The 26602-nt window shown below is 44.7% G+C and overlaps 1 protein-coding gene and 2 long non-coding RNA genes across 9 annotated transcripts in view; 2 read left to right on the top strand and 1 right to left on the bottom strand.

Annotated features, from left to right (window-relative positions):
• Nucleotides 1-1229: 1229 nt before the first annotated feature.
• Nucleotides 1230-26602, bottom strand: part of TSPAN32 (tetraspanin 32) — a 95429-nt gene continuing 70056 nt past the window's right edge. For 2 of the 7 annotated variants that reach the window (XM_050953737.1, XM_050953738.1), the window contains 2 exons: nucleotides 3871-4114; nucleotides 1232-3593 (listed from right to left, as the gene is read on the bottom strand). In XM_050953737.1, the coding sequence (XP_050809694.1) occupies nucleotides 3340-3593; nucleotides 3871-4114 (498 nt within the window). In that variant the 3' untranslated portion in view covers nucleotides 1232-3339. Of the gene's footprint in view, nucleotides 3594-3870; nucleotides 4115-19608; nucleotides 23366-26151; nucleotides 26227-26602 lie in introns of those variants that run through there. The other 5 variants (XM_050953739.1, XM_050953736.1, XM_050953734.1 and 2 more) reach the window with 5 other exon arrangements.
• LOC127051452 (uncharacterized) lies at nucleotides 8851-9640 on the top strand. The gene is made up of 3 exons (XR_007774506.1): nucleotides 8851-9173; nucleotides 9287-9390; nucleotides 9442-9640. It is a non-coding gene; the product is annotated as an uncharacterized LOC127051452 (long non-coding RNA).
• Nucleotides 12013-19013, top strand: LOC127051451 (uncharacterized). The gene is made up of 3 exons (XR_007774505.1): nucleotides 12013-12189; nucleotides 13397-16921; nucleotides 17789-19013. It is a non-coding gene; the product is annotated as an uncharacterized LOC127051451 (long non-coding RNA).

The following is a 26602-nucleotide window of genomic DNA, read 5'->3' as shown; positions in this document are numbered from 1 at the left end:
AGCGGTTTGCTCCGGTGTTCCCCGAACCCCCCTGCAAGCAGGTCTCCTTCCCAGCGGTTTGCTCCGGTGTTCCCCGAACCCCCCTGCAAGCAGGTCTCCTTCCCAGCGGTTTGCTCCAGTGTTCCCTGAACCCCCGTGCAAGCAGATCTCCTTCTCCGCGGTGTGCTGTCGCGTTCCCCGAACCCCCCTGCAAACCGCGGGGAAGGAGACCTGCTTGATTACCAGAGAGGCTTCCTCTGGTATGCTGGGATACCTGTTTATTCCACGGAGGTCAAGAAAAACGCTGGTGAGTGTTTACACCTGATGACCAGCGCTGGATCACCAGCGCTGGATCCTCTACACCCGAGTTTCAACGGGTGTACGGCCAGCGCTGCAAACAGGGAGTTGCAGCGCTGGTGATGCCCTGCAGATGTGTACACCTCCTAAGTTGCAGCGCTATAACTCCCTCACCAGCGCTGCAACTTTGTGGTGTAGACAAGGCCTCAGATAAGGCTGCTTAAGGAAACAACGAGGGGAGCTATTAATTGGAGATGGTCCCTGCCTGCCTCCATCAATGCTAGCAAGGGGTTACCTGTCCTACGCTTGAGCCTAGGGTCAAAGGGGATACTAAACCATTAAAGGATCCTAGGCCTAGAAGACAAAGGAGGGATCAGCTGGTGTGTACAGCTGCAGAGAGCAGCAACCACTGCCTCTCCCACTTGTTGTTTTCTTCACTGCTGCCCATGGCTTCTCGCTGCCACTGGTGACAGGCTCCTTCCACATCCTCTTGTGCCTGGCTGAGCGGCCAGGTCTAGGTGGCGAAGGAAGATGGGGAACACTTCATGCTGCGTCTCCTCCAGCCCCAGCAGGACAGGAATGCCCACTCCTGGCGGAGTTCTACTGCCCTGAGTCCAATCTGAGCCATGAGGACACAGGCTGCAGCCTGGAGCACATCAGCGACTGAGAGAATATAGACCAGGGGTTGTCAACCTTTGAGAAGTGGTGTGCCAAGTCTTCATTAATTTAAGGTTTCACATGCCAGTAAAAGATTTCGTGTGCCAGACCGGCAGCGTGGGTGGTAGACAGAACCGTTCCGTCCGCCAGCCCCTGCCAGCCAGGGTCCCGGCTGCTGGCCCCGCTCAGCCTGCTGGGTTCCATCCATCCAGGCTGGCAGCAGGCTGAGCAGGGCCGGCAGCTGGGACCCTGGCTGGCAAGGGGCCGGCAGCTGGGACCCTGACTGGCAAGGGGCCGGTGGCTGGGACCCAGACCAGCAGTGCGCTGAGCGGCTCATCCTGCTGCTGGTCTGGGGTTCTGTAATCCAGGCCAGCAGCGGGCTGAGCGGTACTGGCAGCTGGGACTAAAAATCAGCCCATGTGCTGCCTTTGGCACGCATGCTGCAGGTTGCCGACCCCTTGTGAAATTGTTAACCTGAGTCTTGATGGGTGACAGGGTGGGCTCTAGGTTTTTTGCTGCCTCAAGCAAAAAAAATTTTTGGCTGCTCCCCACCTCAGCCCTGGGCTCCCCCTGCACTCCCCTGCTGCCCCAGCCCTGGGTTCTCCCCCCAACCTGCACCCTTCTGCTGTTTCAGCCCTGGGTCACTGGTAACTCGTTCCCAGGGCAGGTCATTCAGCAGGAATTTTGGATGTGCACAGAACACAGACAGGATTGGTTCCCATATGGTTACAGAACTGCAGAAAAGTAGAATAATTTTCAGCTTGTGATATTGGAGGAGATCCGGATGCACATTATAAGAGTGTCCTACACAAATGAGGAAAAGTTGAGGTGCCTTTATTCTTTTGTTCCACTCTTTCTTTCTATGGGGAATTTGCCAATGCAATATCACTGTCTTCCTTTTAAACAAATTAAAAAAAAAAGGCAATGGCTGTTGAAAATAGCAATTCCAGTCCTAAAAACCACTGGGAAGCATTTCTTGGTCAATTTTCTCCTACTTTTTCTACAGCAAGTTACAGTGGAGCAGAATATTTGATTTGGAAGAAATGAAGTAAGAGCTGCCCAAATTGAGCTTGAGCACTCCTGAATTTTGAGGGTATTGAAATCTGGAAGGCAGGTGCTAGATTCCCTTTCTGAATATTAGCTATATCTGGAAAAGAAAAGTCAATTTCTGCTTTCATGGCTCAGAAGTGGAAATCCTCCTAAGTGTCTGGTACTGTATCTAAAGCTGCCCAGGTTCAGAGCTTCTCCTCCCTTACTTTTCATTTTAAATTCTAGTGGGATCCACATATCTCCCTTGCTAGGCTTCAGATAGAGAGGGGCACTGTCCATTTAGTCCACCCAATTCCTGCTTTGAGGGCTGTAAGGTGAGGTCACACCAGCATCCCTAATCCAGTCTGAGGAAGTCTTCTGAAGGGATATCTGGGGCAAAGCCTTCTACTCCTTGGGCACACTTGTTTCCCATTCACAGTGCCACCCCTTTCAACTTACAGCAAGTTGCAACATGGCTCAGCTACCTCACTCCCTACCCCTCCCTTTCCTGTTGATAGCTGCCAAGGGATTGCTGGGAAATGTAGTTCTTTCCCTACTCCAGGGCTGGCTCTATAGGCAGGGAGCTAGGCAAGGAACTACAGTTCCCAGGGTCCCGTGGTTTCTCAGCTCCCATGCTGGATCTGCAGCTGCTCCCTGGCTCCGCTTCTGCAGGCTTGTGAGAGGGGAGGAAGTGAGTTAAAAAAAAAAAGGATGGCCCGAATGCTGCCCCCTGCAAATGTGCCGCCCCAAGCACCTGCTTGTTTTGCTGGTGCCTAGAGCCGGCCCTGATGGGTGAAGCAGTGTCCACACTGATCCTGTTGTATGTGCTTGTACGACAACAGAAGAAGGGAATGTCTACCTTACAGAAACAACTGATACATCAGGAAATGCACACACAGCACAATACTTACAAGAAGTAGCAGTAAAAACTATAACAAACCGAAAAAACCTCAAATGTCTAGTACACAGGTTGGCCACAGACAATGCTGCAAATGGATCCAAAATGAGAAGAAATTATTTAGAAGAGAGTGAAGAAAGTCCCAAGCTAATAACATACAGTTGCAGTGCTCATTTGATGCAACTCCTAGCCAAAGACTTCAGTTTTCCAGAAATAAAGGCTAATGTTGTTGAAATTGCAAAATGCTTCCCTAACAACCACTTTGCAGCAGCTGCTCTGAAAAAAGAGAAGGAACCAAGCTAACTCTCCCACAAGATGTGCGATGGAAGTCAGTAATGGATTGTTTTGAGCACTATATCAAGAATTGGCCTAATCTGAAAGTTTGTGAAGAAAACTGTGAAAAAATAGATGTCACTATCACAGCCAAAGTTCTCAACAGCACATGTTTAAGAAAAGTTTTGTAAATGAGTTCCAATAGTTCATGGATTAGGTTTCCAGGGGCTTCTGTATAGATTATTCAGGTTAATCTTTCTAGCTACCCAATGGGACTCAGTCGACGGAGATTTTGTTTTCTTTTTCCTATAGGTGATATACTGTGATATACTGTGGCTATGTGACATACATGATGTGACTGGAACACTATCATTGGCAGAGAACCCTGAAACTGTAGAAAATGATGGTGATCTTGAAGCTGGATAGTCTTCAGAATCCTGTATGTTGAGGATGGATTCTCCTAAACAAAATAAGTCAATGCAGTTATTTAATTATTATTACCATATTGCTCATTCAGTATTACTCATTGCATTCACTGACAGTATTACTTTAAAGGTGAAATTGTAAAAAGAAGCTCTGCCTATTTCAGCTTTTTTTTTAATCACATCTGCATCTAAAATGATAGTACCACAGAGTAACTACTATATGTTTTGCTCAAACATGAGAATTCAAGAATAGTCGAGAAGGAAGACAGGCAGTCCTTAAGAAAGAAAGACGAAATAAAAAAGTTTACCAACCTGAAGATCCTGCATGTTCACTCATGTTCCTTTCATCATTTTGAACGCAGCTTCCTCCTGAGATGGGACACATCTCATTATGTTGGTCCATTCGCTTCATTCGGGCAACCAGACCTTGCATATCTTTGTTGCACTGATTGCATTTTGTACGCATGTCTGTCTTATCCACAGGTAGAGGAACTTCATTAAAATATTTCCAAACTGAGTCTCTTTTACAGCCTGCTGCCGCTATAGGTTTTCCCTTCTAGTGAGAGAATGGTATGGTAGATGTCAAATCAATGAAGGCTACACTCAGAAAGACCTCAAGACTTCTGGAATATGCTGCTCAAACAGTTTCACTTTTCTTGCGAGGACCTTCAGTTCCAGTGACTTTTCCCCCTCCACTACACTGATGATGAGGAACTGGTATAATGGGATGATGAATATTCTCTCTCTGCAGTATTATTAGCAAAACTATATTCTCACTGGTTTAGTAATGACCGAATATCCTGTTGTGTGCTCTGGCTAATCAGAACCTGGTCTATTCTTAAAAGTGTGATTTAATGTATATGTATAAGCTAGTTTCTGATTAGCGGAAATAGTTAGTCCTAAAACTTAATTGGTGAAATATAAACTTTCTCGTGGTTTGACATGAATTGCCTTTGGCAGAAAGCCAAAGGATTTACTTTGGTACATATCAGATTATTTCAACATTTTTTCATAGCTTATGTGATCAATTGCAAACTTTGTTTTAAGCCAGTTCTCAACATTGGCTGAAACTTAAAATTCTTAATAATAGAGTAATTTAACCTCATTTTAAGATTACTTCTTTTAATTAAGTTACTTTCTGGAATTATAGCTCTTGTCTTTCAAACATTTTTACTTCCACAGTAGAAAAACTGGACTGTAAGAAGTTCAATAGGTGGGAAAAAAGCCATAATGGTCAGGTATAAGAAAATTGGGAAGATGAAAGAACTACTTGTTGACCTGTGAAAAACTGATTCTTGTAACATCAGTGTTGTCCAGATTTAGCAGTGAACACCTTTGTGCAATGGTATGAATAGTATCTAGCAATATTAATTTCTACGTGGGAAAACTGAACAGTTAATTTCGGCATAATGAACTGGAATTAGATTTGCTTTACTATTAATACAGTGTGTAAACACTGAATAGAGTCTTTGTACTGATGCATTTTTGATACATTTGTGTTTTTAATGGGGTGACCCAAATGTTCTTTGTGCCCAGGGCCCCAATAAATCTTAATCCACCTCTGGCCAGAATGTACAGAATAAAAGCCTGGTACAGATGACAAAAATGTTTTCCCAGAATTACATTTAGTTTGTTATTTGTTATATTAATGAATTATGTCAGGGTACTTTCTGTACAGTACATGGTGGCTCCCACCTACGTGCAAGGTTCTAATACTGTCAGAATGTGATTTAAAGTCTCTTTTGCAGCTTTTTGGATTCACCGCAAAATACTTTGGAATTAATAAATAAAATGAATTTATACAAATTTACTCCAGCGATTTGTGTCACATGCTATTATTCACCCTATGTACATAAGAATGGCCATACTGGGTCAGACCAAAGGTCCTTCTAACCCAGTATCCTGTCTTCTGACAATGGCCAATGCCAGGTGTCCCAAAAGGAATGAACAGAATGGTAATCATCAAGTGATCCATCATCCCCTGTGGCTCATTCTCGGCTTCTGGCAAAGAGAGGCTAGGGACACCATCCCTGCCCATCTTGGCTAATAGCCATTGATGGACCTATCCTCCATTAATTTATCTAATTCTTTTTTTAATCATTATAGTTTTAGCCTTCACAACATCCCCTGGCAATGAGTTCCACAGGCTGACTGTGTGTTGTGCGAAGAAATACTTCCTTTTGCTTGTTTTAAACCTGCTGCCTATTAATTTCATTTGGTGACCCCTAGTTCTTGTGTTTTGAGTAAGAGTAAATAACACTTCCTTAATTACTTTCTTCACACCAATCATGATTTTATAGACCCCTACCATATCCCCCCTTAGTCGTCTCTTTTCCAAGCTGAAAAGTCCCAGTCTTATTAAATTCTCCTCATATGGAAGCTGTTCCATACTCTTAATCATTTTTGTTGCCTTTTTCAGAACTTTTTTTCAATTCCAATAATGCCTTCTGTAGGAGGATAAGGCACTGTCATTTCTGATTAGTTTGGTTCAAGAGTTCAGCTTTGGGTTCTCTTTTCTAAAATAATAGCTACTAAATTAAGTTCTTTGGAACAGGCGGATGTTGCAAGAATGTCAGAAACCTCTTTGAGATGTATGCATTCCACTAACGTCAGACCAAATTTACCACATCCTTCCTCAACATGCAAGCTATAGAACAGGGGTAGGCAAACTATGGCCAGGGGGCCGCATCCAGCCCTCCAGATGTTTTAATCCAGCCCTCGAGCTCCTGCCGCAAAGAGGGGTCCAGAGCTTGCCTCGCTCCCATGCTATAGATGAGGAGCAGGGTCAGGGGCTTGCCCTGCTCTTTGTGGCTCCTGGAAACAGCGGCATGTCCTCCCTCTGGCTCCTACATGTAGAGGCAGCCATGGGGCTCCACACACTGACCCCACCCCAAGTGCCGCCCCCGCAGCTCCCATTGGCCAGAAACCACAGCCAATGAGAGCTGCAGGGGCAGTGCCTGCAGATGGGGCAGTGTGTAGAGCTGCCTGGCCGCTCCTCTGAATAGGAGCCAGAGGGAGGATATGTGCTGCTTCTGGGAGCTGCTTGTGGTAAGCGCCGCCTGAAGCCTGCACCCCAACCTCCTCCCATGTGCCAATCCCCTGCCCCAGCCCTGATCCCCCTCCCACCCTCCAAACCCCTTGGTCTCAGCCCGGAACAACCACCTGCACCCCAAACTCCTCATCCCAGAACCTGCACCCCAAGCTGGAGCCCTCACCCCAACCCCCAATTTCATGAGCATTCATTGCCCGCCATACAATTTCCATATCCAGATGTGGCCCTCGGGCCAAAAAGTTTGCCCACCCTTGCTCTAGAACATTCACTTACAATAAGGCACATTCTGGCAGTACTGTATACAAAGGCTTTGTAATGGAGGCCCAGCTCCTCCACTGGCCTCTTCCTGGCAAAAATTTGCACATACTCTACAAGGTATGCGCTTAGTGATGCTTTATTTCTATTTCCCTTCATCGATATCACCATCGTCCCCCATGCTTTCCCTCAAGTGAAAAATCTTCTCCCGTGTCTAATAGGAAGGAGTTTTCAGAGTTTGTTTTCTATGAATCGTAGGGAGCAGCTGGTTCCTCCTTCAGCATGAGCTGAGCTTGGAAAACCCTTTTTGTTCCTCATCTACAAATTCAGCTCACTCCCCATTTGACCTTCAGCACTGTTTTTTGGAGGAAAAAATGTCGCTCTGCTTAACTTTTGTCTAATAAACACAATAACTAGATGCCATCTGTGCAGTCTGTCTCCCTTGTTATATTTAAATATTGATGTCCGTGTCTCTGTGGTGACCAGTCAAGTTATGTAATGAGAAGTGGGAAAGGGTTGGAGGAGAACAACTCAAAGAGAGTGGAGGAGGTTAGCAGCTTCTTTTTAAGGTATAATTACTGTCATAAACCTCATCTGATAGTTTTGAAACAGATTGAGAACTGCTTTCAGTAAGCAGTAGCCATTGGGGAAAGCCGTGGTTTGCCATGGTGGGATAATGAACCTCTCAGAAGGTCAGATGAGTCTCTAAAAGTACCTGAATTGTTTGAGTCTGACAAAAACCAAAACCAAACCAAAACCAAAACCAAAACCAAATCAAGGTGGAAATCACAGGAGCACAAGCTTTCTCATGAGATCTCCGGCACTTCCAGTTTCCAGCTGTAATTGAAAGGAGAAGTGCGCGGGGGGGGGGGGGGGGTTGGGGGGGGGGAGAATATTATTTCAGCAAAGGTTTGGATCCAATGTGGGTTTCTTAAATTATCCAAACTTGTTCACCCTTCTCTACTCAGAACACTAGTGTTCTCCACATGGGAGGGAACCCAGTTGTATAATTAGTAGGCGTTAAGGGCTTCAGGAGATGTCATAATTGCTGATATCATAACTGTAGAGAGGTTGTGGCTGAAAAGGGGATTAGTATGCCCACAAACAACGGGGATAATTTAACAGTTAAATGAGAACACTCCTGACATGCTTTGGAGGGAAGGAGGGGATTTCTCCTTACTGTAATATAATAATCTAAATGAAGGTTAAAGTGAGAGTCAGTCTGGAGGCAGGGAAATGTGCCAAGAGCACAGTCCATTACTCCTATTAGCTGACCCGAGGAGGAGTGTTGTGATGTTATCTCATATGAGGATTTCTAGGAGTCAAAGTGAACGAAAGCACCCCCTGTATTCACACCCTTCACGTTATTGTAATAAACTTTGTACAAAATATGCCTTGTGAGGTATTGTTTAAAAACTAACAACACACTGATAATCAATATTCTTGTTTAATGTATGTACTAAACATATATTAAGAGTTATGAACATAAACTAAAATTATGACTACAATGTTTACCAGACAAGTCTGGAGAGGGAGTAAACTGATTTCTCAAAGGCAAAGGACAAGCTGAGTCCTCTAGCTAGGTGTCATCAAAGTCGATTGGCAATCACCTGATAAGTGGCCATTTGCAGGAACAGAGCCATCTGCATTTTAGCTAACATCATAAAACTGCTTTCACCACGGGACTCCATATCTCTGTCCTCACAGCTGGAAAGAACTTTATCTAGGGATAACCTTCGGAAAATGTGTTCAAAGGGTGATTAGACTTTAACAGTGAGGGGCAAAAACACCCCAAATTATAGTTCTCTCTCTCTCACATCCATGATGACAAAGAAACCAGCCCTCTGACTTTGGGGAGGATCCTGACCTGAGAATTTTCTGGTGCTGGGAACCTCTGGTGTGGAATTTACCTTGAACCAAGTCTAGCATGTTACATTTTAGCTACTGGGAACGTTTTATGTTTATTTTTCTTGTAACCATTTCTGAGGGCTTGTCTACATCACAAAGTTGCAGCGCTGGTGAGGGGGTTACAGCGCTGCAACTTAGGAGGTGTACACATCTGCAGGGCATCACCAGCGCTGCAACTCCCTGTTTGCAGCGCTGGCCGTACTCCCGTTTTGTCTCGGGTGTAGAGGATCCAGCGCTGGTGATCCAGCGCTGGTAATCAAGTGTAGACACTTACCAGCGCTTTTCTTGACCTCCGTGGAATAAGCAGGTATCCCAGCATACCTGAGGAAGCCTCTCTGGTAATCAAGCAGGTCTCCTTCCCTGGTTTGCTCTCGCGTTCCCCGAACCCCCGAGCAAGCAGGTCTCCTTCCCTGCGGTTTGCAGGGTGGTTCGGGGAACGCGAGAGCAAACTGCGGCGAAGCTGATCTCCTTCCCCGGTTTGCTCTCGCGTTCCCCGAACCCCCTTGCAAGCAGGTCTCCTTCCCTGCGGTTTGCTCTCGCGTTCCCCGAACCCCCGTGCAAGCAGGTCTCCTTCCCTGCGGTTTGCTCTCGCGTTCCCCGAATCCCCAAGCAAGCAGGTCTCCTTCCCTGCGGTTTGCTCTTGCGTTTCCCGAACCCCGAGCAAGCAGGTCTCCTTCCCTGCGGTTTGCAGGGGGGTTCGGGGAACGCGAGAGCAAACCGCGGCGAAGCTGGTCTCCTTCCCCGGTTTGCTCTCGCGTTCCCCGAACCCCCCTTGAAGCCGCCCAACAGCGCTGCAGTGTGGCCACATCTAACACCACTTGCAGCGCTGGTTGCTGTAAGTGTGGCCACTCTGCAGCGCTGGCCCTATACAGCTGTACTAATACAGCTGTAACAACCAGCGCTGCAAAATTGTAGATGTAGACATACCCTCATGACTTTAATACCTAATACTTGTACTGACCTAAAACCTCTCTCCCTTTGTAGTTAGATAAACTTGTTCTATTTTTAATCTAAAATAATCCAGTGTTGTGTTTAAACCGAACTGTTTGGTAAATCTAGTCAAAATAGCAAACTTAAATAGTATCAGAGGGGTAGCTGAGTTAGTCTGGATCTGTAAAAGCAGCAAAGAGTCCTGTGGCACCTTATAGACTAACAGATGTTTTGGAGCATGAGCTTTCGTGGGTGAATACCCACTTTGCCGGATGCATGTACTTAAATATTGACCCTTAACTGGGGCAACACATCTTTTATATCTGAACTGCCCAGGAAAAGGCTGGACAGTGCAGAACACACTTTTGGGGGGAAATTCAGGACTGAGAGAGTGTTGGAGTCACCCTATAACTAGTAACCATGGCTGGTAGAAGCCAGAGTGTGACTGGTGTGTTGCTAACAGGCTGCTGTGGCCAGAGTTACTGGACCAGGGCTGCTCCTTTACCCAGATACTCAGGGTATGAAGTGCATGCCGGTAGGCTGTTTGTGAGCAGCCCAGGTTGGGAGCTATAACAGCAAAGCATTGTGAGGCATCCTAGGTTGTGGGGCAGGCAGCAACACCACTGCTCACTGGTCTGGACTGCATCCTGGAATTTGACACACAGCAGATGTCAAGAATATAAGTTTATTTCTTGGAAAACACAAGCAGTGTGTTCAGCCTTGTCCAAGAAAAAGAAACAGTCCCTGTGCTAAGGAGTTTACAGTTTATATAAAAGGCCAGCATAAAGTGCACTCATAGTTCAAAAGGAAGATCGTATCTTAAAATCTCTTCCTTTCCTTTCTTTTTTAAATATCTAGTATAATTTTTGGACCTAAGCTTTATAAACAGTAGACATCCCAAACAAACTGTGATTTTCACTAATATGTTCGCTATTGACAACTGTTCAATAACTCCTGTGCAAGTAAAACCATCTGCCTTTTCAAAGTGGCTATGAAGACACACCTGCTCCAACTACTTATACAAATATCTGAGCTCAGATTGGTTATGCTTTTGCTTTCCATGAACATCACTGCAAATAAAAACTCACTGGGATATCTGCAAATAAAGAGAATCACAAGCAAACAATGAAACAAGAATATTCATTTTATTGGCAAGAATAAAATCCTCTATATTCGGCCAGGTCTCAGAGAGATAGCACCTTTTATACAAGAAAAGATATCTGTCGGGTGGACAGGTCTGTGGTCAGTTTAAAACATTCCTTCAGGAGCTTTCTCCTCCAGAACTCACACAGATTGATCAATGGTCTTATATGTCTACCATATAGAGAGAAATGTGCTTATGTTTAACCCCCTTGATGCTGGAGATATCTAGACCTCCCTAAGCACTCATTTGTTTGGCAGCCTGGAGGATGTCAGCAGACTGAAGATTAGTGAGCTAAAGATAGCACAGAATTGGAACGTAAGTCTGCCCTGAGTTTTCTTGCCCACAATCTGATCTTGGCTGTGTAGAGCATTTTGTATCTCCATAAGGGGTAAATGAGACCAAGCTGTCCATTGGTCTGTTCTCCTTAAGACCTTCCCAGGAGCTCAGTGCATTTGTAGTATCTCCTAAATTTTGTAATTGGGAGAGGGAAGAAGGCAATCTAAAGAGCATGCTGTCCTGGGGTGCAGTCAATAATGTCTCCCAGTAAGCTTGTTACCTATAACTCATTGTGGATTTGGATAGCCAATTTTTAAAGCTACATGTATTTTTCCAAAGTGGACTCTTTCTTCAAACTTCCTCATCACCCCACCATTTTTTCCAGTGCTGTTTTCCACTGTTCTACCTGATGTAACAATCTGACTGGCAGATGTGATATTTACTACTAGTTGCTAATCCTTCCAGAGGAGGTGCTATTTTTTAAACCCTTTCTTGTCCCAGAGTGAAATAAATACAACTATTATTGATGGAGCTGGTAGCACTGCCAGTTATTAAGGTTGTCCAACATTTCCCTTTACAAGACCATAATCAGCTGTTTATAACTTTGCCAAACTTTACTTGTTAGGGCTGAAATTTCCCTCAGGTGTCTGCCTCAGGCTGACTTCTTCTGGAATATTTCAACCAAAACAGTTCAGCTGTTTCGAAGAACAAGGCTGGGGAAAAATACATTGCTTTACAATTTTAAAAATGCTCTGACAGCCTTTTCTTTGAAAAGCTCTAGCTTCCCCCTGCTTTGAAGCAGGGGCTTCAACTTTGGCAGGGGTGGCCTGTGTCATCTCCATGAAAATCCGCCCAAATATGGCCAAGTTAATGCCTTTTAAAAATCACAGTTCACACATGTTCAGCAGAGATATTTTTAGAGACTCTGCTCAAGGAATTAAAATAGGAGTGTAGAGGAGGCAGCTGTGGTGTGTAGAACCCTGCTTCATTCATTGCAGAAATTGGAAGGTGTATAGTGAATGAGACAGGAGCTTGCAGAAAGAGAAAGGATGGGCTCATTGTTAATGTAACCCTTCTGCCCCTCTAGTTGGCAGCAACAAGGGCCGGGTTCAGTATCCAGGGGTTCCGTTTCAGTAACACAATGCATAACCAGCTCGAGCCCCCACCCAGTGACCTGGGACACTCACATACCACACCTCCCTGGGCGCCTCTAGGAGGCAATACTTCCCCTCTCGCAAGCACGGAGTCTGAGTGTAGCAAAATCTTTTTTAATAAAGGCATCCCATTGGAGAAACACCACAAACAGGGTTATAACACAAACCATAAACAAAAACCCACCTCCAAGTACGTTTGGCACTGTCCTTTTTCCGCTTAGGGTTTTAAGTCCAATCACCCCAAAGTCCAACAACCCAAAAGTCTCTGGTCAATGCCACCCCAGAGTTCGAGAGTCTATCTGTAGAGGTCCCTCCCCCCAGCCTGGGTAGAAAGGGGCACCTTACGTGGTCCAGGGCCAACTGCCCTGCCTCTCCGTGGGTTCTGCTTCCGCCTTCTCCACGAACTGCTCCGCTTTACCAGCTGCTCCACTCTGCTCCTCCAGCCGTCCTCAGGAACTGCTCCGCTCCACCAGCTGCTCTGCTCCATGAGCTGCTCTGCAAAACTGCTCGGCTCCGCTCACTCTGTGGGCCGCTCCACCCGTCCCACAGCTACTCCGCTCTGCCAGCCGCTCTGCTGCCACCAGCCGTCCCCGCAACTGCTCCACTCCGCCAGCTGCTCTGTTCCACAGCATATCTTCAGGCTCCCCCACTAGTTAGCACAGTACTCAGTGCTCTCAGCTCAGTCATTTCAGCTTTTTTGTGATTTCAACTCTTAGTGATCTCAGCTCTTAGTGGGGGAGCCCCAGTGCTAGTGCACCATTAGCCCAAAGTGCATTCAGCTCAGTAACCTGTATTTAGATTCTTGAGGGAATAAAAAGAATTAACTCTGACATTCCACAGTGGAGAGAGGAGGGGGTGCAACTGGTGCTTCTGGCTCCACAAGGAGACTGCGCCACCAGGCACAGATACCTGTCCCCAGCCTCTCTACTTCACTGGGTTTTGGAACCCATGTCCCATGTCTAGCCAGTACCACCCAACTGAGGGTGAGCAATTTGTCACCAAGCAGTCCCACAGCTTGGCAGTCTGGGATAGGGTGGGCGTGCCTATGCAAATACACTCTCTCACATTCTTTCCACCCGATGTCAGGGTAGAGCTTATCCTGACTCTGCTTACATTAAGATAGCTGAAGGCAGGAGCGGCGCCAGGGTTTTTGGCGCCCTAGGTGGGGGTCCTTCCTAGCTCCCGGTCGTTGGCGGCAATTCTGCGGCGGGGGGGGGGCCCTTCTGCACTCCCGGTCTTCGGGGCACTTCGGCGGCGGGTCCCGGAGTGAGTGAAGGACCCGCCGCAGAATTGCTGCCGAAGACCCGGAGCATGGAAGGACCCCTCGCCACTGAATTGCCGCCAAGGGCCGCAAAATGCCGCCCTCCCAAATCCTGGTGCCCTAGGCAACCGCCTAGGTCACCTAAATGGAAGTGCCGGCCCTGGCTGAAGGCTGCCCTGAGGAGTTGGATTATTTCCCTGTCTTTGCCACAGAGTCACCAAACCTTTCACGGGTGGTCGCTAATTATATGGTTCTCATTTTCTGGGTGCCTGACTTGAAACCCCAGAACCAGATGTGCAGAATTCCTGAGCACTCACAGCTGCCTCTAAAGCCAATGGAGGCTGTGCTTTGAACATCTAAAGGGCTATATAATGCAAAATACTCTGAAAAATCAGATCCTAAGCATCTTTGTTAGGCACCTTAATCTTGCTGTACCTCAGTTCCTTCTCTGTAAAACAGAGATAATAATATCCTGTGACCTCACAGGGATGTGTGAAAATAACTACATCAACATTTGCAATGCACTCAGATACCAGATACGCTGGCAATGAACACCATAGGACATTAATCACTCTGTATTCAGAGCAGGATTTGAATAACATGCAGCTAATAAGGCCTAATGGCACACATTGAAAAACAAAGAGAAAACAAATTATTGACTGGCTACACTTTAAATGAGCACCATCTACCCTTTGCACGGAAAGAGGCAGGGGTCTTGTGGCAAAAAATAGCATGTGATCATGTAATTAAAGACTGAATACACACAAGAGGACCAAATTAAGATTGCACACGCAACCTTCAGTCTGGCATTTTCTAACTTTGGAGTGCTTGGTTTTGCAGCCTTGATAACATTTTTTTTAAACCACTATTTGTTTTTGCATGGGTGAAACATAGCATAAAAGCCCAAACTCACAGAAAGGGGATGTCCCTCCATCTAGCAGTTTGGAGGTTGATCCATTCCCAGTAGCTGACTTCCTCTGACACACAGGTGCCAGGAAGCCTAACAGGCCACAGCTGCTTCCGGGCCTTGCTGGTTAACCCCTGCCTTTCCATGGTTGAGCTCCACAGCTTTCTGACACAGTCATGTCCAGGACATGCAATCCGCCATACACCACATTCATCTAACCCATTTGTTTCCCTTGTTGGTTGTCCTTTTCAGCCACAGAAAGCTCTAATCCCCATCTCCACATTGGGGCATGCTCTTTCTTGGGCTCCCAACAAGACCGAGTCTGTTTCTGCAGCACTTGCAAATGGGTCAAAACTCCCCAGGCTGTGCTGACTGGCAAAAATGGGACCTGGAATTCACAACTAGTGAATAGTAGCAGCAAGGGTGGAGGATCTAATGCAGATAGAGCTTATGCATTTCGATGACCGGTAGAGGTCACATGGTCTGGACTCTGTCTACATTATAGCTTGTACTGTCATCACCATAAGAGCTCCACTGTTTGGCACCAGCAACTCTGGGTCTCATTTTTGCCAGTGTAGACATGGCCCTAGTGACAAGTGTGACAGATATTGCAACGCCATGCAGTATTTTGAGGGAGCACTGTATTAAACTTATGAATGGGTTATGTGCGATTGGGGGAGGGTTACCACAGCCCTTACAGGAATTAAAACAGAAGGGGTGATGCCCCTGAGATTGTAAATAACTCCACAGAAATTCCACGCTGGGGTGATTTGCATATACTGGTTCAGGTTGGGTTTTCCAGATACTAGGAAGCATCATACAAAATGCCAAGCTTGGCCTGACTAATGGTCTTCATTTTGATTCAGCAAATGAACATGACTGTCCGTCCAAGGGGAAGCCCCAACTCTTGCTGAAGGGTTGGAAGGGATGGTGGTCTTTCAGACTTCCCATGTGGAACAGGCAGGGCCAGCTCCAGGAGTTTTGCCACCCTAAGCAGTCAAAAAAAAAAAAAAAAGCCACGATCGTGATCTGCGGCAATTCAGCAGGAGGTCCTTCACTCCCAGCGGGAGTGAGGGACCCTCCGCCAAATTGCCGCCGAACACCTGAAAGTGCCGCCCTGCTCCGGAGTGGCTGCCTCAAGCACCTGCTTGATAAGCTGGTGCCTGGAGCTGGCCCTGGGAACAGGGGTGGTTTCTCCTATGTTTAGTATGGGTCTCAGTCTGTTGTTTTTATGTTTTCTCTTTAATGCTTTGTCCTGTTAATAAAGGCGCTTGCTTCGAAAGAGCTGTGGGAGAACATGTGATTGCAGGCAATACACTGTTCATAGCCCTTGGAGAAAAAGCAACTCAGAGCTGCTAGCCATTAGGCAGACTGGTTTGCTGAGAATATCGCAGTTTAAGGCTGGGGGTTGGGCAGCCTTATTATCCCCTGGTCAGAAGGGAGGGGGACAGTAGTTCCTGTCCAGAGACAGGTGACATGGGCCTGGCCTGGACACTCCTGGAGTAGAATTCAGAGGGGGGAAGACACATGCTGTACCCCTGAAACTGTGAAGACAAATACTGGAGCACTGCCTTTGCTCTACTCCTCCTTATTCACAATACAGGACAGAGATGTTTAACCGCACATCCTTTTAGAAAGATGGACGCAGACTCGCAGCTCCTAAGATCTGATGTCATTTCTCAGCTTCTGCGATGGGGCCCCTGCATTTAAATCTAAAATCCACATTAAATAGGTTCTCTGTTTTTATGTGCCTAAAATAAAAACACTATTTTAATAATTAACAATGATTAAATTAATTGGTGCTTTGTATATTACTTTCTGTTATCACATGCTACCGCATCCTGAGTTCTCAAAGTGACTCTGTCCCTTGGGATGCTAAACAAAGTCATTATAATCACAACATCACTTTCTTTCATAATCCCCCCTTCTCATTCTTCATCACTACTCATCAAAATAAAATTGAATCTGTTATGTGCACAGCCAGTTTTTAGTGCACAGCTTTTTAATAAATGATAATATCGGGCTGTTCTGTCATGTCTTTCCACCAAGCATATAAAAGCCCTTTCCAGTCATTAATCAATCAGGACTTCCCAGCTGACAGCTTTGGGAGGTAGGTGTTATTTATCTCTGTTGTGCTAATGTGTAAACTGAGGCACAGAGGGGTTACATCACATGATTTGTCCAGGCTTACCCAGCAAGTAAATGGCAATCAGGACCAGGAATAGAGTCTTCAGTAGGTACAATTGAGGGACAAGTGAAGATTATAGACTACTCTGGGGGCCAAAATGGCCTCTGACATAAGTTAGAGCAGTCACTGGTTACTGAAACTTACAGTAGCCCATCATAGGCTTCCCATGGGCTGCTGTGCAGGCATGTCTGCAATAGTGCCATTCCAAGCCCCACTGTGCTGAGGAGGAAACATAGGGCTGTTTAGGGACTGAGGAGTATGTCCCTGGGCCCTTGTGGTGCCTTTACAGTCTTTGGGTATGGCTACACTTACAGTTTTGCAGCGCTGGTAGTTACAGCTGTGTTCGTACATCTGTGTAGGGCCAGCGCTGCAGTGTGGCCACACTGACAGCTACCAGCGCTGCAGTGTGGCCACATTTGCAGCACTTGCAGCGCTGTTGGGAGTGGTGCATTGTGGGCAGCTATCCCAGCATTCAAGTGGCTACAACGTGCTTTTCAAAAGAGGGGGGTGGGGTGGAATGTGACAGGGAGCGTGGAGGAGACAGACAGAATGGATTTTTGGAGTTGACACTGTTCTCAGCTCCTTGCCTTGCAAGTTCTAAGGACTGTGCCTACCTTCAATCATTTTAAAAGTTCTAATTCCCTTCCCCCACTCCTCTCTCATTCACTAAATGCAAATTATTTACTGCTAAATACCCGTCAGACCAGATCAGCAACTGCTGAACACGGACTTCCCCCTCCCCCCCTGCCGTGTGAGAGTGCTGTTTCTCTCTTCAAGCAAACAGCTGTGAACATTCCAAAGTAATTCCCCTGCCTGCCTCCGCTCGCTCAGCAAACAAGAGCTGTGTTTGTTTTTTAAATAAGCAGTTTGGCTGAACTCCAAGCTCTCCCTTTCTTCTGGTTTGTTGTGGACAGGAATTCTGGGATACCTCCTTATACCCCGGAGGTCAATAAAAGCGCTGGTGGGCGTCCACACTTGCTGACCAGTGCTGGATCACCAGCGCTGGAATCCCTACACCCGAGGCTCGACCGGGTGTACAGCCAGCGCTGCAACCAGGGAGTTGCAGCACTGGCCGTGCTTTGCAAGTGTGGCCACATCCTAAGTTGCAGCGCTGTAACCCCCTCACCAGCGCTGCAACTCTCTAGTGTAGCCAAGCCCTTTGTGTGTTGCCAGGATAGCATCTAGGGGCTAGGGTAGGGGAACAGAATCTGTGGCCAGGAGCCCTTAATCCCAGTCACCTGCTTGAACCACTAGCAGACACTGCCTTTAATAAAACCTTGTCCAGCATTAACCTCAACTTGCAGAATGAAGAGCAGCAGCAAAGGGAGTTACTGTCAGTCTTTTGTGTATGGAAGACTGTGACTGCAAAGTAGGGGGTATTTAAAGCTGGGAACAGGGGAAATCATTCGATCAGCACTGGCAGGGCTGTAATGAATACCACAAAGTGTATTTTTAATGTATTCATTACATATATTTAAGGGGTGCTGGTGCAACCCACACCTCCTGGGTGTAGTGCTCTGTCCCATCTAGTGGCACCAAGACCACTAAAAGAGAGAGAGAAAATGAGTCTGCTCTACAGCCTTAGCTAACAGTAGTTGGCTTTTAGCTCATGTGGTAGAGGCTCATGCACTAAGCCCCAGAGGTCCCCAGTTCAGTCCTACCTACTAATGACTGGGGTCTGTCGGCGTTACACAGGGATGCTCTTGTTTTGGGTGTCCAGGCTGTTGGTGCAATGCGTATCTACAATATTGTTCTTGTCCTACTAGATTTTGGACAAAACTCACTGAGGATTCCAGACTGAACGTCACAACCTCAGAAAGGAGGGGAGAACTGGCTACTTTATTGCAAGAAAGTCTGCACGCTAAGTTTGCTTCTTGACTGAACAAATAACAGGCTGTACTCAAGCTCTACTAGCCTGCTGCAAAAAGGATGCAGTTCAGGTTCCCACCCCTACTTCCACAGCAATAAAAAAGCTTAACATGCACTTTTCAGGAGGAAAAAAGAAAAAAAAAACCCAACCAGCCCTCTTCCTTCACCCTCAAAAAGTCCAAAACCCAGAAAACCCCTCTTCTCCACTTTCCAGCCATAGGTGTCACAGGAGTTGTAGATATGACAAATACTGGATACCTGCCTGTTTCCCCCAACGTAGATCTGGTGAGCCGTAAAGGATTTAAACATTGGGTTTGGGCCCTTTTTTATGGTATATAAAGAAGGCCTGAATGATTTCAACCTCAGCCCCTTACATTTGAAATACCAGACTGGTCTTCCCTGGGTGGGCCGGAGGATCTCTTGGGGCTCTCAGAGATGTTTATTATCTATTCTCCCACCTTAACAGACAGGGTTTGGGGCAGTGCTGAATCTAATAATGCCATCTTTACAACCAAATATTAATTAAATATGGGAGTTAAATAGATGTGAAAAAACAAGTAATGAACCAATCCCATTCATTAAACAAATAGGCTAATCAAAAAGGTCTTTTCCCTTGCATTTGCTCAACCTCTTGTGAGGTCAGAATTTCACTAGTTCTCCAGTCACCATAGAGTTTTGCAGCCAAAAATAACACCCCCAGAAACTTTCCTTTCAGGCTCTCTGTTAAATGTTAGTTATTTCTTTAATCTGAACACCATGTTCTTTATATAGAGATTAGATACTTACTTCTTTCTAAGCTTGTTTTGTAGTTTGAAAGGAACATGTTCCTGCTCTAACCCTAGTTGGTTCCTGGGGAGGGGAGGCTGATGACTGCAGCAACAAGGAACAGAAGCTGAGCAGGTTGGTAGGCTCCCCTTCTTCAAAGCTTGATACAGTCATAGCTGCCCTTCACTGCTAGGATATGCTTGTATGCCAGAGCGACTGCCAGCTGTATGGATAATACATCTTACCAACGCTGAAAGAATTACTGCCAAGCTTCATTATACAAACACAACAGCCACCCAAACAGCCTTGTGTGCATACAGAAAGAGTGAGGGACGATAGCATTTTGCCATGACATAAATTTTTATTGAAGTGGTCAAGAGTCACATGACCCTCCAGCTGGCCTTTGGGATAACCATAGCATTGGCTTTGACAGTGACGCACAGAGTACATCAGTTTATGTTTAATTCGGTAGCATGGTATTATAATTGTCTATCATACAGATCAGAAGTTGATTGAAACAAACAATGGGGCAAATCCTCAGCTGAGGATCTGGCCCCATCTGTAGCATTAATTTAAAGCATTCTGAAATCAACCCTTGCAATTTCAGAAAGTTCCTTGCCAAAAGGAGCTATGATGGCAAGATATTTCAAATAGTTAGGACAACACTTCCTTTTTAAATTAGAAATGTAATCAATAAGAAATATCTAACTAATCATTAACAAACATACAAACACCTTGTTATTTTATGCTAAAAAAAGATGAGACAGTCAATTAGCTTACTGAACAACCAAGGTGACGTGAAAATCTTTATGGTGACCCTGTCCAAATAGTTATAAGGACTAAATGACCACAAACTGTGATAAACAGTTTAGCAAGTAGATAAACAATTTAACAGATAAAGTGATCTGACCAACCTTATCACTGATGTGGAGGTCAGACTAGATGATCATAATGGTCCCTTCTGACCTTAAAGTTTATGATTCTATGAAATTGGTTCAGAGACATGTACAGCTGTTTTGTCTTACTGTTTCATTACCATCAAAATTATTGGCATTGAACTAAGAAAAAAAATTGGTCAAGTAAGTTTATATTGCTGCATAATGAACAACTAAGCAACTACACAATCATCAAGGAATGTCATGAGACTCTGTATAGAGACAGGAGTTTGAAAATGGATGTCTGTGCAGTCTGCTAAATATGCTGATGGAGAAACTGCGGCCTGGCAAAGAAGGTGGGGTTGTGTAAAGTTGCTCAAGATACACTGCAAGAGGAACCTACAAAAGCAGCTGGTGGACGTAGATTACTGACTGAAGCCTGGATTAACAACCGTTTTAAAAGATTATCATACTAAATGCACAACTGGTGGCAAAGGATGTTGCAAGCTGATATAGGTCCTAAAATGTCTAGTGCAAACTAGTATGTCCCAAGCTACTTGTCTGGTTGGATGTTTCAAAACGTCATCAGATATGAGGTTTGCTTTCTAATTGGCCCACATCAACTTTACCTAGAAGAGGAGCCAAGCCACATGGCTTATCAGAAACTGTACAAAAAGCTCTGTTCAGCAATTTGCTCACTGAAACTGAAACATCTGGATGAGATTGCATGAGAGTGGGATTGTCATCAGGTGGCGATGGAGAGCACCCCCTCTCTGCTAACACCTGATGCCTTGGGAAAACAAAAGATGGGAAATCAATAGGAATTTGGCACCTAGGTGCTTTTGAAAATCCCACTAGGTGCTTATCTGCATCATTAGGCTCCTATCTTTAAAAATCTGGCTCTAAGGCAACAAGTAACTGAGAATGTCAAGCCCAGAAGAACTCATGTCCCTGAGAATAGTATTATTTGTAACAGGAAATCATGGCTGGGTACAGCAAAGGTGCATCTTAGAAAGAGTAAGAGTGTGTTAAAGCAATCAGCCTAGGTGCTTGTCCATACAGAGACCAATGGTACGTCTACACTACGCAGACTAGAGCAGCACAAGGTCATCATGTAGATGCAGCCTACAGTGACAGAAGGGGTTTTTCTACACCTACTCCTCAGCCAATGTTAGAGATTTCGATGGCAGACCTCTTCCATCGGCTAGTGGTGTCCACAGGGGGGTATGTCAGCATAGCTATGTCCATCAGGAGTGTGTTTTTTTCACTGATGTAGCTATGCCAATGTAACTTTTCACTGTAGACCAGATCTTCGTGCATGGCAAGCTGGGGTGTAAATCTACAGGGTACTAGCCTGCTGTGCAGTAACTGGCTGTATGCATTAAATACTACCATGTATTAAAAGTTCTGCAGTGTGCTTTGAACTACTGCTGTTTGAAACACGCTGCAAAAAAAAAAAAAAAACAAAAAAAAACGTGCAGCAGCTGTGTCCACACGCCCACTTGGTAAGCAGCAGGCTAGTACCATGAAAGATTTACACCCCAGCTTGCCCTGCACTAAGTCTTCATGTGGAGAAGCCCTAGATCATTTTTTGCGGTGACAAGAAACTGACAACTTCTTAGCTAAGAGAGAAAAAGAATTCTGAATTGTCCAGTTAAGCTCCAGACTTTTGCCACTGCTGAATATTTGGTTAAAGAGTTCACAGTATTCGTGAACTTCCAGAGAAATTACAAATAGCTTTAAAATTATTCTAGAAACATGTATGTGGGGTTTGATGCATTATAATAGTGAATATGGCCATAATGAAAAGAGTTTAGCTATGAATAGCACCAAGGCAAAGCAATTTTGAATCAAATTGCCTTTGATAAGTAACTTGTTCAAATTTCTATATTCTAACTCGAGAGAGATTTGGTTGAACTGCCATGGGCAGTCCCATAATCTCATTGACACACAAGCATATTGGTGGATTGATAAGGATCTTTACTTAAAGATAGAGTTCTACAGTGATAGTCACATGGTGAAAATAGTGTAGTTTTAGGATAAAGTTCGTCTATGTATCAAGACTGATAGGACCTTGAGTTAACTGAGTCTCAGAGATTAAAGCCAAAATTGTCAGAAGTGTAAACTAATTTTGGGTGCCTTCCTAGAGAGGACTAGTGCCTGTTTTTTCAGAGTACTCGACATAAATTTATTTATTTGATTTGTTATCTTGTGATACATTGTAACATCCAATGTTGACATTCTTTTAAATGTAAATGCTACCATCTTTATTTTACTTTCCGTAATTTCTTATTGGTTTTTTAACTTCTGTTTTGGCAAACACATTTATAAATTTACAATAGTTCCCCAGTTTGTAATTTTAGTTCAGGAACAGAATGGACTGTGGGAAACTTGGTGGATAATTAGTTAAATTAAGTTACTTATCACATGTGTCCTCTAATGCATTTCTTTCTTCTTTCTGCCAGGGGCAATTAGTTATTTGGTGGTGGTGCGGGGGTTGTGTGTGTGTGTGTATGGGGTTTGAATGTAAGTGGTTGTTTTGCCATGAATTGTGGCGGGATTGATTAGCATGATGCATTTGTTTTGGCTATAGCTGAGAGGACATTCTCCTGGATGAGGGGTATTAACTGAACTTCTTTTTTCTTCTTGCTGGTATTCTAGTTTTTGTATGTTTTGGCACACTGACGGAGTTTTAAGTGGTCTGTTTTCAGGCACTGACAGAAGTGATTGGATCAGGGTTTGGTTTTTAGCTAGGTGGGTTGGAGATTTTCTGGGTGAGTGGCTGCCTGGTTCCTTGCTACCATCCACATCTCACACCAATGCTAAAGCTGCCCATCCGTGTCTCTACATGGCCCTGATTCCCCAGTTGGCTGCCTGTCACAGTCCATCTGTCTTTACAGAAAATGTCACATCTTTCTCTCCTGTGCTGCCCGATGATCATTCCCACTAGTCAGCTGACAATGCAGAGGACGAGGTAATGCGGTAAAGAGAAACATAAAGGTACCAAAGCCCAGCTCCAGTCACCTAGCCACAGCTTCTCAGGGAACTCTGTGGAGAACTTTCAGATGGTTTCCCAATTCAAGGGTTGGAAATCCTTGCTCTGGTGGGGAAGCCGGATGACTGTTTTCTAGGTCTCTCTGAAAATGTATTTGCCTCTCCGGTCCAGATTGTTGCTGAAGTGGATGGAGAACCAGAGGAATGAAGTTAAAATCATCCCATAAACCTAAGGAATCAGAGAGGCAAAGAATTAAATATCAGGACGGATGGTTGGCTGTTACTTCACCTGAGTGCAAAAGTACTGATACACACACACACTGAACATAATTCACAGGTATCTCTGAGCTACTGTATCAGGCTGTTGCATACACAAAAAAGTTACATTACTGTGAAATGCTAAGGTTGAAATTTCAACAGAGAGAACAATATCATTGTTAAGGCACTTGACTGGGACTCAGGAGATCTGGGTTCAGTTCCTGCTCTGCCACAGACATCCCAGGGTCACACAGGAAAAGTCACTCTTTCTGTGCCTGAATTTTCCATCTGTAAAATGGGGATAATGGTTCTTCCTTTCTCCCATCCTCTGTCTGGCCTGCTTAGACTAAGTTATTTGGGGCAGAGACTGTTATAAACAGCATCTAGCACAATGGAGCTCTAATTTCAGTTCCAATACCATAACATCAGAAGTGAGAATAAGTTGGAAAATTCAGGATTCAGATTCCCACAACCAAGTTAAGTCTGCTCCTGTCTACACTACAGTAGTCTTTGATTGAAAAAAAAATCTCAGTAGGTACTGTTTGGAGTAATACAACATACATGTGTGCCTCTGAGCATACAAAAGAATGCAGTTCCTTTGTACTACAGTATATGAATTTGCTGAATGGTATATCACATTGCCCAGTATTGTGTGATCATATAATTGAAGGCTGTATCAGAACCTACATGGGCAACATATCAGAAGCCAGGTTGCTGGGGGAATAATGGGGGCTGTAACTATATGTTCTTTATAAAAGTTTGCCTTAATATGAAAGTGCCTCTTTGAATGTACAGTTTGATTTTTGAACATTTCTGAAGAGCTCATTGGTAGCTGGAAGATAGCAACACGGGCAGTAACTAAGGCAGCCACCATACACTTCTCTTTCCATCCTGCAATCATAATGGTAAAAATATTTTAGAAATAGAATGAGGCGCCTCCCACCATATTCTTCAAAACCAGTCCTAGTTGATAGCTGCCATTTCACAGCTATGAAATAAAAGCCACAGCTTTCTTTCGGTAGAGTAGGAGTGAGATTTTTCCTATACCCAAACTGGGAAAAACATTAACTATAATATTCCAAGATGTGACACTGTATAATGCATCTGGTATGTCTCATGCATAGTTCCATGGGAGGAGCTAATCTACACTGAGAATCAACATAACCATTGTAATATTAGTGATAGAATTTTATATACCTATATTATTCTATGCATCAGGAAATACCCTGGATGGAATTGTTATAAGTCAGAATGCTTAACGGCTGTTCCTAACGGAATGATAAAAGTTTAAAATAGAAATGCTGCACACTAACCTTTATGATTTGCAATTTTATGGTTATGTTTGTATTCTAATTGCCTGAAGTAGAAGGGTTTTCTAAGCCTATCAGAATTCAGCAGGTCAGGCATCATCTGCTCCCGGGCCACAATTACATGTGCCATCTTCCTGCAATAGTATCAGAGCTCTACTCACTGCTGATCTTCCATCCTCTGACACAGCAATTCAGAGGAGAATAGCTAAGACTAACATTTTGGGCAAATCAGTAAACTTTAAAAAAGGGCAAATATTTATTCCATCATTATTAAAAGACAAACTGTTATTCAATGCAGGAGTCGGCAGGCAGGTGTGATTCACTCTGGAGACTCTTGCTGCTCTCATGCAGCATTCACGGAGTCCAGGCAACCCCTTGAGTGTATTACAACCATGTATTTAGGTCCAGGTCATCCACTCATGTATAGCAAGTTAGATATCATAACTCCGCATTTCACGGTGAGCCTGGCTAGATTTAAGGGTGATCGTGACAAGTCTGAAACCCAACTATACATACAGACCTGGTCAGAAAAATCTTGCTTCAATAACTGAAGCTCAACTGGAGAGTTATTAGAGCAGGTGAAACTTAATATTCTGTATATGGAACAGGACTGAAGGCATGTTTTATTACAAGTGCAGGACCCTTGTGTAGAGGTAATTAATGTATGTTGTGTCTGCCAAGTGGTGACTAAACATGCTTATTCTATTAACAGCATACTCCAACCACTGGCTAGATGCACCTCTCCATATCTGTAAGGCAGTGGGTTATCATCTCACCTGCCCATGCACCAACAACACTTGCCAGCCACTGGATTCCTGCTCCTTCTTCTACAGGACTTCAGTGTTTGTTATTCAAAAACAAAACACTGTTCAGCACACCAATCCTGTCTTTTCTCCTGACCTGGGGTCTTCTGCTGGGGCCAATCTACTCCCCACAGATTACACTTCACAGAATGCCTGGGAGTCAAGACAAGTCTCTGGTTCCTTCTTCCTAGCCTGTTCCCCACAGGATTACACAGGCCTTTTACCAGAGAATGTCATGAACTGGGTTCTGTCCCCAGCAGCAGCCTTTCTACTCCCTGCAGCTCTCCAGCTCAGCTGAGCTACTTGCTGGCTCACCTAATACCAGATGATCTTCAAGTTATCACCTGACAGGTAGCCTCAGCTGGGAGGCAGGCAGCTGACCTCCTGTGTATCACAGTCTAGCTTCCACAACTTCTTCCTGCAGGAAGTTGCTGTCTTGCATATCTAACAGTAACATTACAGCTGGTTACTACTGCCAATTATTTTTTTTGTAGGAAATTTAATTTTGGGAGGTTTTTATTTTTTAAAGACATTTTCCATGATGAGTTTTCAATTTATTTTTTTTAACAAAAAATTTGCCGTAAAAAAAAAATTGGTAAAAGTATCAGGGTTTGGGTAAAAGTTTTCAAAGAAATCAAACTTACCAAAATAATTTTGGTTTTTCCTTCAAAACACTGGAAAATTTTGACCAAGATGAACATTTTCTGTGATAATGTTTCCTTTGGTTGAAAAGATATTTTTGGTCAAAAAAAGTGTTTGATGACAATATTTTGACCAGCTCTAAACACCACAAAGCAATGTTAGATCATGTGGTGGTTAGAACATGGCATAGCCTCAGCCACAGGACAAAATGCTTAGACTCAACACCCTTGACAATGGGATTCAAGTTCTGAAGAAGCCAATTTCCAGACCTATTCCCCAAGCTCAGCACAGAACCTATGGCTGCCAGGAATTTAGCAAGCCTGTTCCAGCAGAGAACTGGCTGTGATTCCTCAGACTGACTGGCAGCCCTATTGGCATCTACCCCCACGAGACTGGATAGCTTCTCCCCAAGTCTCTGGGTAAATCACATCAAGGTTATTTCCTTTGCTACTG

Source organism: Gopherus flavomarginatus, chromosome 5 (genome assembly GCF_025201925.1).
Source record: "Gopherus flavomarginatus isolate rGopFla2 chromosome 5, rGopFla2.mat.asm, whole genome shotgun sequence".
NCBI classification, from domain to species: domain Eukaryota; kingdom Metazoa; phylum Chordata; order Testudines; family Testudinidae; genus Gopherus; species Gopherus flavomarginatus.
Note: the sequence above shows the minus strand (reverse complement) of the source record. Positions and strands in the feature narration are given on the sequence as shown.